At 45.5% G+C, this 13,727-nt stretch overlaps 1 protein-coding gene across 1 annotated transcript in view; it reads right to left on the bottom strand.

The window, feature by feature from the left end:
• Positions 1–13,727, bottom strand: part of PPARG (peroxisome proliferator activated receptor gamma) — a 73,618-nt gene that overhangs the window by 22,495 nt on the left and 37,396 nt on the right. Inside the window, exons 2-3 of the mRNA XM_073644497.1 lie at positions 8,159–8,408; positions 582–751 (exon numbers count right to left, since the gene is read on the bottom strand). Coding sequence (XP_073500598.1) covers positions 582–751; positions 8,159–8,393 — 405 coding nt within the window. The 5' untranslated portion in view covers positions 8,394–8,408. The remainder of the gene's footprint in view (positions 1–581; positions 752–8,158; positions 8,409–13,727) is intronic.

Below are 13,727 nucleotides of genomic sequence, written 5' to 3' on the forward strand. Positions count from 1 at the left end.
GTTTTATCTTAAAACATCGCAGCTCTAGTCATATGTGAACCCAGCCTTAGTGGCTCATTGCTACTTCTTTGTCGAGTGGCCAAGGCCAGCACAGGCTTCGGACGAGGCCAATATAATACATCATGGAAGTTTGGAATGGTTTCATTCAGATAAAGTAAAACTGTGTGTAGATGTGAAGCTCCATCAAACTGATCAAATGCAGAATTTTCATTTTTTTTCGGTTTCACTTTAACCAATTTGGCAAGTTTATCAACATTTTTGCCCATTATAACCAATCCCAGCTTTCTTTTTTTTTTTTTACCAAAGCAGTTTTAGAAGAAGTTTGCTGGTATGGCCACTAAAAAATAGTTTTACTGGAGACAATTTTGATAAATGTTTCTGAAATACTTTTGTAAGAAATATTTGAACAAAGAATAGTTTACAATTCAGTTATTTTGATAGAATCCCCTAAAATATTAACAAATGTTTTATTTTTACCATGGAGTTTCCAGAAATGTCTAAATAATGGTACCCAGAATATGATCATAAAATTAATATTATTAAAAAATCTAAATACAGCAAATAAAACACAAATATGTTACCTTACAGCCTTCGCAGGCATGGACCCCATAGTGGAATCCCGAGGCTTTGTCTCCACACACGCGGCATTCTATGGCAATGAAGGAGTTGGACGCCTCGTCCTGAGATTTGGTAAACGACTGTGACTTGTCTGAATAGTAAGGTGGAGAAGGAGGCTCCAATTTTATTGTGTCTGAAGTAAAAGAAAGTGGAAAAATAAATAATTGCGGGAAATAAACTATTTAGCAGGATGAAAGTTTATAAAACAGCATGGAGCAATGGAAGGTATTTTTCCTCACAGTCGATATTACTGTTTGTAAAAATCTTTTAAATACGATATGAAATCAAAATTAAGACAATAAATTAATTTCGTAGAACATTTCTACAAGTGTCAGTAAGGGTACCTCCTTTTTTTGTGTTTGTGGCTTTTTTTTTTAGAATCAAGCTCTAGGTATAGTGTTTTTTTGTGCAGTTTGTGGCATTTTTCTTCTATAAACCTATATTGTTATTTCTTCTCTGTTACATTTTGTATTGCATTTTCGTAGAACATTTCTACAAGTATCAGTAAGGGTACCTCCTTTTTTTGTGTTTGTGGCTTTTTTTTTAGAATCAAGCTCTAGATATAGTGTTTTTTTGTATGCAGTTTGTGTCATTTTTCTTCTATAAACCTATATTGTTATTTCTTCTTTGTTCAAACATTTTGTATTGCATTTTCGTTGAACATTTCTACAAGTGTCAGTAAGGGTACCTCCTTTTTTTGTGTTTGTGGCTTTTTTTTTAGACTCAAGCTCTAGGTACAGTGTTTTTTTGTGCAGTTTGTGGTATTTTTCTTCTATAAACCTTCCTATTTTGTTATTTCTTCTCTGTTTAAACATTTTGTATTGCGTTTTCTTGGTGGCTTTTATTGACATTAGATATCTTGCGATTCTAAGAGAGTAATTTTGGACTTTCATTGTATCTCAAGACATGTAATGTAATGCAACTAAAAACTGCAAACATCCATACTAAAACATAGAAATGAAGAAGATATACATGCACTATATAATACTGTGTGCCCAATGCGACGTGAACGTAGCATGGTGTATAAAAGAAAAGGATCATATAAATGGAAGTCATGGTTGACACTATGCCTACTTGTGTAGACGGGATGAAAGATGTGGAGGTTAAGTGTCAAACCGCTAGGATGGGAGGATTTATGTATATGATCCTTTTCTTTTATACATGCTATGTTCACATCGTATTGGGCGCACAATACTATATAGTGCAGGTATATCTGCTTCATTTCTATTTTAGTATCCCCACGCACAAAGGCAGTTAGTGCATTTATTCATGTAGCTTTTGGTACTTATATAGGATAGTGAAAGCGTTTGTGCATAGTAAACATATATAAATACTAAAACACATTAGGGTGAATTGGTATGCTGACAATTATACTGCGGAAAGGCACAGAAATTTCTGCAATAAAATCTGTAGTTTGTGAGTTCACCCTTAAATTAAAAAGAAAAAAAATGCAAGAAAAAAACAAGTAAAAAAATGTATATGCCTTTTTTGAGTCAAAAGAAAAAAAACAGTAGGAAAAAGTGTGTGAAATTCACCTTACAGACCACTATTCATTTAACTACAAGGATAGGGCTACACAGCAACATGTGTCGCGGGACATTTATCTCACAGGGCTGCACTGCAACATTGCAACTAATGATTTTGGCACTATGTACATTGCAATCCAACGTTTCGGCACTATTCCCTTTTCAAGGATATCTGTTTATGACGCGCCCCCTGGGACATATTCCTTTTTGAGGGGAATACCCGGCACCGGATCAGATGGGGGGTTGTAGTCTCCGAGCGGCTGTGACCCGGTCCCGTGCCCAGGGCGTCAAGCTCAGTGTGATGTGGCAGTTCTACAGATGTTACTAAAGTTCTTTTGTGTCGACTACGCCACCCGTTGTGATGCGGTCACTGTGGCCGCCGCTGCAGCAGGGTCCGCTGAGGCTGATGGTGGGTGCGCAGCTTGGTGGGATAACCCCCAACGGGAGGGGTATAGCCTCAGAGGGGACAGGCGCAGAGGATGGGGGTTGTGGTGGTGTAGTGCAGACGGCAGTGAAGACAGAGTCGGGTTGTGCAGTTAAGGGTTTTTTTACTTACTGCAGATGTTGTACTGGTCACTCCAGCTGCTAGTGACCACCCGAGCCGTGCTGCGTCCACCAGGTCCTGGATCCAGCCAACCCCCAAACAAGTCCGGAGCGTGGCCCTGAGCTCTCCCTCTGTCCTTTCTTCAGCCGTCCCCACCAGTGATTCACCTAGGTCCAGCTCCCTCGGGCCTTCTGTTGGGACACCCTTGGCCCTGGGTTCCCTGACCCTTCATGTGGTGTGCGTTCGGGGTGAATGTGGTGGGTGACCGTGACAGACACTGCCCACGGTCTCCGGTCTCTGGCTGGGGATTGTTTTTACCCCCACCAGCTTGGGTTCCGGTACCCTGATGCTGACTCCTCACCCGGTGCTCTGATTTGGGTTCTTGGGTCCCTTCTCTTCTGTGCTCTGGGTCTTTCTCTTTTCTCCTCTCTCACTCTGGGTCTTGGTCTTTCTTCTCTCCTCTCCTAACTTGTTTTCTGCAGCTGATCCTTTCTGCATCTGACTCTCTGCGTCTGACCCTGATTCTAGTTGGTGCCCACCTTATATATCCCTCTATGTGTGAGCTCAGGTGACCAGCACCCAATGAGCTCCTAACTTTACCCAGGCTGCTCCCCCTATCTGCCCCTACACTACATGGGATGTACCACCCCCCTCCCACTCCAGCCAGGAACAGACTCGGTCGTACCTGCACATTTCTAAGTGGGAGTACCGTCGGTCTGCTCCTCGGAAATGGGATGTGTGTAGTGCATGCAGCCTACCGAGCTCAGATCCACACTCCATCCTTACCCGGGAGTGGAATATCACACCTCTGGGTTGAGGTGCAATACCCCTGTAGCAGCCGGATCCTCAGGGTGCTACATTCCCCCCTGGTAAACCACAGCACGTCCTCGGGCTGCAAAGACAAAAACACCAAAACATACAAAATTTTTCATATAAACATTATAAAACATATAAAACACTATATATATATAAAACTTTTCAGATAACATTCTCGTCGTCTCTTGTTTCAGGTTCTTTCTCCTCCGGACACTGTGCAACGTGTGTCCGGGAAAAGTGCGACAGTCTCTTCGAAAAACTGGTTTTCTATAAAACCGGTAGGGGGCGCTTTAGGACGCGCAACTATATACAAGGAAAGTGGCCGCTCTCAGTCCTCGGCCAGGTATTGGGGAGGAATGACCGCTCTCAGTCCTCGGTCAGTGGGATTAAGGGGTAAACGGGTAAACAGTTCACTCATGCTGGTCCCAACGGGGACTATATATAAGTATCAACAGTTTCTTTGGTACCCGGTCGGGTAACTATTTACATCACTTGCTCTGCCGCACTCAACGGCGTCTTCCTCCTGCTCTTTGCTTATAGCTGGTTGTAACTTCAGACCCGTCCAGGCACGTATGCTGGGCGAACAGGTCCTCTCCCAGATGCGGCACTCTTGGTTTTACGGGTGCGGGCGCGGTGGTGGTGGCGCTCGGGTTGCCCAGGCCTTGCGGCCAGGCCTGGGGCACCTGGAAGGTGAAGGGCACCGTTAGGACGGCGGCGCCCTGGGCTACCTGGCCTTGCGGCCAGGCCGGAGGCTCCGCGGAGGTAGGGGGCGCTGTTGGTGATGCGACGCCCGGGAATTCTAGGCCCTGCGACCAGGCTGGTGGTACTTCCTGCTTGGTCACGCTCGGGGTCGAGGCGTGTGACGTCACAGGGGTCGCGGCGGCGGCTTCCGGTTGGGGCCTAGTCTGCGTCGGTGACATGGCGTTTTCGGGCACAGCAGGGGGACTTTCGGGCTCTGCGACGGGGAGCTGGGGCAGGTGAGCGGTGTCACGGCTTGGGGTATAGGCGTCCCCTTTACCTGCCTCCATGCGTTCGGCTCCCTTCTCGGCGCCGTCTCCGGCCTTGGGTCCTCCCGCGCCATCCTCAGAGGCGGTCTGCTTCCTCTTCCAGGGTAGCGTGCTCCGTTGACTGGTCTCTGCTTGCTGGGTCATCTCCCGGCTCCACTCCGCCAGTATCTCACGCTGTACCCGGGCCATCCTCCGTGCGAGGCCCTCCAGGGCAGTCTGCGCACACTCCCGGTCTCGGGGAAGCTGTGCTAAGATCTCCGCTAGACCTAGCGGGGTTGTGGACTCTAGCAGGCTCCTGACCATCGGGTCGGTGCTGCTCTGCTCTGCTTCCGGCAGGCTCCTGGCCAGCGGGCCGGTGCTGCTCTGCCCTCCTTCCTCGGTCTCTAGCAGACTCCTGGCCAGCGGGCCGGTGCTGTTCTGCTTTTTCTCCATCTCCGGGTGAGCTCCTCTGCTGTTTCTCTCCAGGCTTCCTGCCTCCGGGTGCGCTCGCTCCAGACCGCTCCAGGCGACACCCATCTTTTCTCTTCTCTTTCGTCTCCTCCCACTTCGAGGGCGGTCCCGGGGCAACTCGGTGACTGTCAGCTCCAGGGGTAGTTCTTTCACGCTGACAGACACCTCCAGCATCACAGTCTCTGTTGGTGGGGGCGGTTTCCACTTTTGGCGCCATTTTCTGTCCTGGCCCACGATGGGAGGTGGCCTCTTGCCCTCCTTTGGCACGCCCATAATGGCGTCCGCTGCTCTTCCAAGGCGGGAAATCTGCGGTTTTGGCGGGAAGCGTCGCCCAGTGGCGGGAAACTCTGCAGATGGCGGGAACAAGTTGGAAATGGCGGACAATCGGCGGGAAACGACTGGTGATGGAGTCCGATGGCGTGGACCCTCCGGAACCGGCGGGAGACTTCTTTCTGAGGTAAACTTGCACTTTTCTTCAGGCACGCAGTACCCGGGTGTTGCGGGCACGTAATCCTGCCGACTACGCCAAAGTTGACGCGCCCCCTGGGACATATTCCTTTTTGAGGGGAATACCCGGCACCGGATCAGATGGGGGGTTGTAGTCTCCGAGCGGCTGTGACCCGGTCCCGTGCCCAGGGCGTCAAGCTCAGTGTGATGTGGCAGTTCTACAGATGTTACTAAAGTTCTTTTGTGTCGACTACGCCACCCGTTGTGATGCGGTCACTGTGGCCGCCGCTGCAGCAGGGTCCGCTGAGGCTGATGGTGGGTGCGCAGCTTGGTGGGATAACCCCCAACGGGAGGGGTATAGCCTCAGAGGGGACAGGCGCAGAGGATGGGGGTTGTGGTGGTGTAGTGCAGACGGCAGTGAAGACAGAGTCGGGTTGTGCAGTTAAGGGTTTTTTTACTTACTGCAGATGTTGTACTGGTCACTCCAGCTGCTAGTGACCACCCGAGCCGTGCTGCGTCCACCAGGTCCTGGATCCAGCCAACCCCCAAACAAGTCCGGAGCGTGGCCCTGAGCTCTCCCTCTGTCCTTTCTTCAGCCGTCCCCACCAGTGATTCACCTAGGTCCAGCTCCCTCGGGCCTTCTGTTGGGACACCCTTGGCCCTGGGTTCCCTGACCCTTCATGTGGTGTGCCTTCGGGGTGAATGTGGTGGGTGACCGTGACAGACACTGCCCACGGTCTCCGGTCTCTGGCTGGGGATTGTTTTTACCCCCACCAGCTTGGGTTCCGGTACCCTGATGCTGACTCCTCACCCGGTGCTCTGATTTGGGTTCTTGGGTCCCTTCTCTTCTGTGCTCTGGGTCTTTCTCTTTTCTCCTCTCTCACTCTGGGTCTTGGTCTTTCTTCTCTCCTCTCCTAACTTGTTTTCTGCAGCTGATCCTTTCTGCATCTGACTCTCTGCGTCTGACCCTGATTCTAGTTGGTGCCCACCTTATATATCCCTCTATGTGTGAGCTCAGGTGACCAGCACCCAATGAGCTCCTAACTTTACCCAGGCTGCTCCCCCTATCTGCCCCTACACTACATGGGATGTACCACCCCCCTCCCACTCCAGCCAGGAACAGACTCGGTCGTACCTGCACATTTCTAAGTGGGAGTACCGTCGGTCTGCTCCTCGGAAATGGGATGTGTGTAGTGCATGCAGCCTACCGAGCTCAGATCCACACTCCATCCTTACCCGGGAGTGGAATATCACACCTCTGGGTTGAGGTGCAATACCCCTGTAGCAGCCGGATCCTCAGGGTGCTACATTTATGTGATGTTTGGCGGTATATGGGTCCACATGCTATACTATGCGGTAAGTGGTCCCATTTACCGCTGGCCATCACATAAACAGATACCCTAGAAAAAGGCATAGTGCCGAAACATTGGATTGATATTTTCTGTTATTCCCACATGTTGACTGTGAATAAAATTACACTTTAATTCAATCTCATCTCAAGTGCCATATCTTCATATCTGGGTTTATTTATCTGGGCAAATCACAGATAAGTCACAAGCAATTCTCAGTAGCATGTAACTTTCAATAAAATCCATGGCTAGTGAGTCGCCTGTGACCTGCAGCCAGAGAAAGAAAATCCAATGCATTTGGAAACACATGCAACTTTCTGTTGCAATCGCAGCAGGTCGCAGGTTGCAACGTGACACCATAGGAGATCATTAGATGCAATGTCTCAAGTGCAACTGTAATTTCAGTGTGTGCAGCTCTTGTCTTTGTACATGGATGATAGTAAGTACACACTGATCAGTCTTGCAGAAGATATGAAGAAGAAGACCATGGTGTTATGGGAGATAATTGCTCATAAGATGCATTCATGACTAGAGATGATCGAACTCGAATTTAGAAGTTCTGGGTTCGTCCAGAACATTTCTACAAGTGTCAGTATGGGTACCTCCTTTTTTTGTGTTTGTGGCTTTTTTTTAGTGTGTGCAGCTCTTGTCTTTGTACATGGATGATAGTAAGTACACACTGATCTGTCTTGCAGAAGATATGAAGAAGAAGACCATGGTGTTATGGGAGATAATCGCTCATAAGATGCATTCATGACTAGAGATGAGCGAACTCGAATTTAGAAGTTCTGGGTTCGTCCAGACTTCTCTAGGACGAGAGAGAGAAAGAGACAGAAAGAGAGACAGAGAGAAATAGAGAGAGAATTTTCAAGCTCCAAAGTTCAGGTTCCCATTGTTTTTAATGGGGTTCGGTTTCAGGTTTAAGTTCGGGTACAATTCTGGTACACGAACCGAACTTTGGTCTAAAGTTCGGGTGGGGCACCAGAAACCCGAACTTCCACGGGTCCACTCGACCCTATTCATGACCTTTGTGGGACTATCTCAAAACCAAAATGGTCATTTAACCGACATATATACTGCAGTAAAATAAATCATATATGATACAAACTTGCACTGGTGGTGATTGAAATAAACCAAAATTAGTATGCTAGTTTAGAATAAAGACACATTCAACGTATCCATCCAGTCTAGCTAATCACCCTTGTGAACCAACCATAACCATCCAGTTTTAACATTTGTCCCTTTCAAGTTACTGATGCAATTTTTAGGCCTTCAGGATATATAAGCCACCACTGTTTAAATTATCCGGTACATTATTGGGCAATTATATTGTATTACATGAAGGTAATAATTATACAAGGCTCCAGAGAACAATCACGAACATGGAATGAGTCAGCATACTTTGGCAGTCTTGTAGTTTCAGATCATACTTATAATCAGCGTCCATTTGGTCATTTCGGCACAGGAAGTTCTTATCTTCTAGAATGTCTTCATATTGAGCAGCAGAAATACTTGTAAAGTCCACTGTTGCAAATGGCTTAATGTCAAAGTCATGGGAATGGCTCTCAATGCCAGAGAGGTCTACTGAGCTCAAGCCAAAATTCATCCCCCAAAATGGCATCTCCGTGTCGACCATGATTGCTGTTGTCTCCTGAAAGAGAGAAAATAGTCTATTAAGAGACTGTGAAAAATATGTGTCATTTCGTGGCTAAACACATAGGTTTATCTTGCGTCAGACGCTCTAGTATATAATTATGGATAATTTCGTGTATAGAAGGTTGGCAGTTTTTTTTTTTATAAAACACATTGTCTTAAACACACATGAATTTGAGTTGAAAGTAGGGGGTCCTTTATTTGGGATTCTCATCTTTGAGCCAGAGAGGAAAGCAGGTAGCAAAAGTGATTCTCTTTCTGGAGGACCCGTCCTGACTCCTGTCCTGCAATGAACTGCTAGGTTTCCCACATCTTACAGTTGATTGCAAGGGGCTCAGTACAATTGAGTGGTCCAGGTAGTTCATAAGGGCAGTTACTCTGGGCCCCAAATTCTATGGGGTCGCAAAATTTTACCCTTAACCCGTCCACATTGTCTACTGCACTGAGTGGTGACAGTAAAAGCTGATTTTTAATGCTTTGCTGGCAAGAAACTGCTTTGTCCCCTTGGTTGATGCTGAAAATTTCTATGCAGAGTTCAGCAGCTGAGATGAGTTTTTCATCAGCTGCTGCACTCGGCAGAGGTAACAACAAAAATGAAGAAGATCATGGTATAAAGAAGTGAGCTTTGTCATCTCAATCACTGCCTTTGCAGAGCACAGCAGCCAATGAGAAACCTGTTTCAAATTCTCTGCTCTGCATAGGAATTTTTGGAAATGACTAGAATGACAGAGCAGCTACTAGTGTTAGGGTTAGAGCTAGGGCAAAGGTAGGGCTAGGCTTAGGGCTACAGTAATAAAATAGTTACACAAAAAACACTTAAATTAAAAATTGTATTATAAAAATGTATTATTTTTTACATTTTACGCTAAATTTTAGAAGAAAAAAAACTAGAACCAAAAGGCAAACTTTAAATACATCAGTACTTTCTTAACATACAATGCCAATGATTGGGGAATAACGGGTTCAATACTGGACTGGTAGAAGGGAGTGCTAATGGTCCACCGGTTTAAAGGGAAGAAAAATTCTTCCTTGCCCTGGTTGGTGGAAATCCATGCTACACCACTGTTTTTTTGCAATCAGGTAATTGTTAAGGAACTTTTCTAACAATAGCAGCACTCCTTTAAGTAAGTGCCCATCCTACAAATTTTACCAGTTTTCCAGTAAGTATAATCTGTATAAAAATGACTGTTGCAAAGTAAAGTATGATGTAATATCAGTGTCATTGGGGATGTCTTAAATTATTCCTGTTTGCTAAGGGAGGGTAGGATACACAGTGACAAAGACCTCAACTAATTTCTTAATATCCACTATTTCCTTCCTTTCTATTACAAGATGTAATATACTGTATGTGTCAGCTGATAAGGGAACACAGATTGCATAAAAAAAGGTATATGATATTATTACATTTTGCCTGTTTGTATAGTTAATCAGCTGATCCCAAAAATTACAATTTATCACATATCCACAGGATAGGCACCAAATGGGTCAAACAGTAGAGCAAACTTGACGTGACTCAGAAAGAGAAGCACAAAACATTTCACTGCAAATATTTTGAAAAATACTAAAATAGGAATATCTGGCATATATAGTTGCTGTATTATGGAAATAAAAGGCGATGTGCTCAATTAGCCTTGGCAGCGTCCCTCCATGATTGCCAGAGGTAGCATATTATCACATATGTTTTCCATCTCTGCCCTACACCTGGCCATAGACATGACACTTTTCCAGTAGACCATGCCAATTTCGAGTCTGTGGCAAATGCAATATAAGCTGAGCATAGTCACAGAAGCACTTCCAGTGTCCCAGCGAGGGCAATCGGCAATCAGTAACGAGCACTCCATGCAGCAAAGAGGTCACCAACCATTCAAATCTTGCACTTTACAACCCAAGTTTGTCCACATGCTACAACCCAACCTATGGACAACAAACGGAGTGATATTTCTAAATTGCTAGTAAAATAGTTTTTACTTATGTATCAAGTTCTAATTTTGCTAAGACATCTCTGGTGAAGCTGGTGAGCCACGAGCAAGGGGGCTGAAGAGCTACATGTGGCTTCAGAGCTTCTGGTTGGGAAAAATTAGCACAAAAAGGCCGATCAGAGACTTAGCTTGAAGATTGTGAATGTGAAATCTATAACAGGATCCTCTACATACCTTGTACCAATTATAATATTGGTATGCGGCTACTACATTTGCACCCCCTACAGCTACGCCTGTGAGGCTGCTCTTATATAACTTCCTGGCTATTGACAACAAAGGAAAGTGTGTTGAGTTTTAACATGAATATGGTAATATGGGCACTTTAAGGAGTCTGGCACTAATCAATGTCACTGGATATACTATAAACTGGCATGTTGGCAATGTTATAAGGTGGGCACTGTGGGCGGATCGCTCTATATCATTGCCTGCATGAACTGGAGTCAAAAAGATTACATTTTTTTCACAAGTGAAAATGAGCTTTTTGATATTTTTGACAGCTTTGCCATTTTTTCAAACAGTTACAAAGAACCAGTTACTTATCTATAATGGTAAATGCTGCCATATTGCCTAAATGAATGTCATCCTAGATGACTGCAGGAGGGGTGATAAGGGCCAGGCAGTTTAAAATTAAACACATGATCCTTTTGTTCTATGTAGGGGTGGATTAAGAGTAGCAAGAGCCCCGGGCAGTTTAGAAGGCGCGGCCCCCCCCCCCACACACACCTGATGTATCACGTGACATGTCACATGATCCCCTGTGATGGATCATGTGACAGTTCACGTGAAATTAATTTGGCACAATATTAATATATTAATTATAATATTTTTTTTTACATTAATTGTATGACTTAATATTGAGCACAATTAAGTATGCTGACATCCACTATATACAGTATGAGACCTTACACACAATATGAGCTGCCACAATCCTCCCATACACAGCAGGAGGCCGCACGTAGCCATCTATACACAGCGGGAGGCCACACGTAAACATCTACACACAGCGGAAGGCCGCACGGTGCCATCTACAGTGGTGGCCAAAAGTATTGGCAATTCTGTCAGATAATACTCAGTTTCTTCCTGAAAATGATTGCAATCACAAATTCTTTGGTATTATTATCTTCATTTAATTCGCTTGCAAGGAAAAAACACAAAAGAGAATGAAGCAAAAATCAAATCATTGATCATTTCACACAAAACTCCAAAAATGGGCCGGACAAAAGTATTGGCACCCTCAGCCTAATACTTGGTTGCGCAACCTTTTGCCAAAATAACTGCGAACAACCGCTTCCGGTAACCATCAATGAGTTTCTTACAATGCTCTGCTGGAATTGTAGACCATTCTTCTTTGGCAAACTGCTCCAGGTCCCTGATATTTGAAGGTTGCCTTCTCCAAACTGCCATTTTGAGATCTCTCCACAGGTGTTCTATGGGATTCAGGTCTGGACTCATTGCTGGCCACCTTAGAAGTCTCCAGTGCTTTCTCTCAAACCATTTTATAGTACTTTTGGAAGTGTGTTTTGGGTCATTGTCCTGCTGGAAGACCCATGACCTCTGAGGGAGACCCAGCTTTCTCACACTGGGCCCTACATTTTGCTGCAAAATTTGTTGGTAGTCTTCAGACTTCATAATGCCATGCACACGGTCAAGCAGTCCAGTGCCAGAGGCAGCAAAGCAACCCCAAAACATCAGGGAACCTCCGCCATGTTTGACTGTAGGGACCGTGTTCTTTTCTTTGAATGCCTCTTTTTTTTTCCTGTACACTCTATGTTTATGCTTTTTCCCAAAAAGCTCTACTTTTGTCTCATCTGACCAGAGAACATTCTTCCAAAACGTTTTAGGCTTTCTCAGGTAAGTTTTGGCAAACTCCAGCCTGGCTTTTTTATGTCTCGGGGTAAGAAGTGGGGTCTTCCTGGGTATCCTACCATACAGTCCCTTTTCATTCAGACGCCGACGGATAGTACGGGTTGACACTGTTGTACCCTCGGACTGCAGGGCAGCTTGAACTTGTTTGGATGTTAGTCGAGGTTCTTTATCCACCATCCGCACAATCTTGCGTTGAAATCTCTCGTCAATTTTTCTTTTCCGTCCACATCTAGGGAGGTTAGCCACAGTGCCATGGGCTTTAAACTTCTTGATGACACCGCACGGAAGACACAGGAACATTCAGGTCTTTGGAGATGGACTTGTAGCCTTGAGATTGCTCATGCTTCCTCACAATTTGGTTTCTCAAGTCCTCAGACAGTTCTTTGGTCTTCTTTCTTTTCTCCAAGCTCAATGTGGTACACACAAGGACACAGGACAGAGGTTGAGTCAACTTTAATCCATGTTAACTGGCTGCAAGTGTGATTTAGTTATTGCCAACACCTGTTAGGTGCCACAGGTAAGTTACAGGTGCTGTTAATTACACGAATTAGAGAAGCATCACGTGATTTTTCAAACAGTGCCAATACTTTTGTCCACCCCCTTTTTTAGGTTTGGTGTGGAATTATATCCAATTTGGCTTTAAGACAATTCTTTTTGTGTTTTTCATTGAAGACAAATTAAATGAAGATAATAATACCAAAGAATTTGTGATTGCAATCATTTTCAGGAAGAAACTGAGTATTATCTGACAGAATTGCAGGGGTGCCAATACTTTTGGCCACTACTGTATACACAGCGGGAGGCCGCACATAGCCATCTATACACAGCGGGAGGCCGCACGTAGCCATCTATACACAGCGGGAGGCCGCATGTAGCCATCTATACACAGCAGGGGGCCGCACGGTGCCATCTATACACAGCAGGAGGCCGCACGGTGCCATCTATACACAGCAGGAGGCCACACGTAGCCATCTATACACAGCAGGGGGCCGCACGGCACCATCTATACACAGCAGGGGGCCGCATGGTACCATCTATATACAGCAGGGGGCCGCATGGTGTCATCTATACACAGTGGGAGGCGCCCCCCAGATACAGCGGGAGGCCGCATGGCACCCCCCCAGAGACAGCGGGAGGCCGCACGACACCCCCCAGAGACAGCGGGAGGCCGCACGCAGTCACGCACACACACACAACATTTTTTTATGGACACACTGTGAAACCATAATAAATCATTATGATTCTAGGTGACACATGTCTACAGCCTATAATTCTGATATGAAAACATCTGCTGCATTCATTGTAAACTGTAAAATTGTGATAATTACTGTCATAATAATCTGTAGAAGTTTCTTCAGCTTCAAAAAAAAATAATCTTGGACTACTTTAATTTTTTTACGGACAGGGCAAAAAAAGTGCTCTATTTTTATGGACTGTCCTGGAATTTCTGGACAGTTGTCAACCTTGAGAAG

This window comes from Phyllobates terribilis, unplaced genomic scaffold (assembly GCF_046119375.1).
Source record: "Phyllobates terribilis strain yellow unplaced genomic scaffold, ASM4611937v1 Scaffold_8__6_contigs__length_399053987, whole genome shotgun sequence".
NCBI classification, from domain to species: domain Eukaryota; kingdom Metazoa; phylum Chordata; class Amphibia; order Anura; family Dendrobatidae; genus Phyllobates; species Phyllobates terribilis.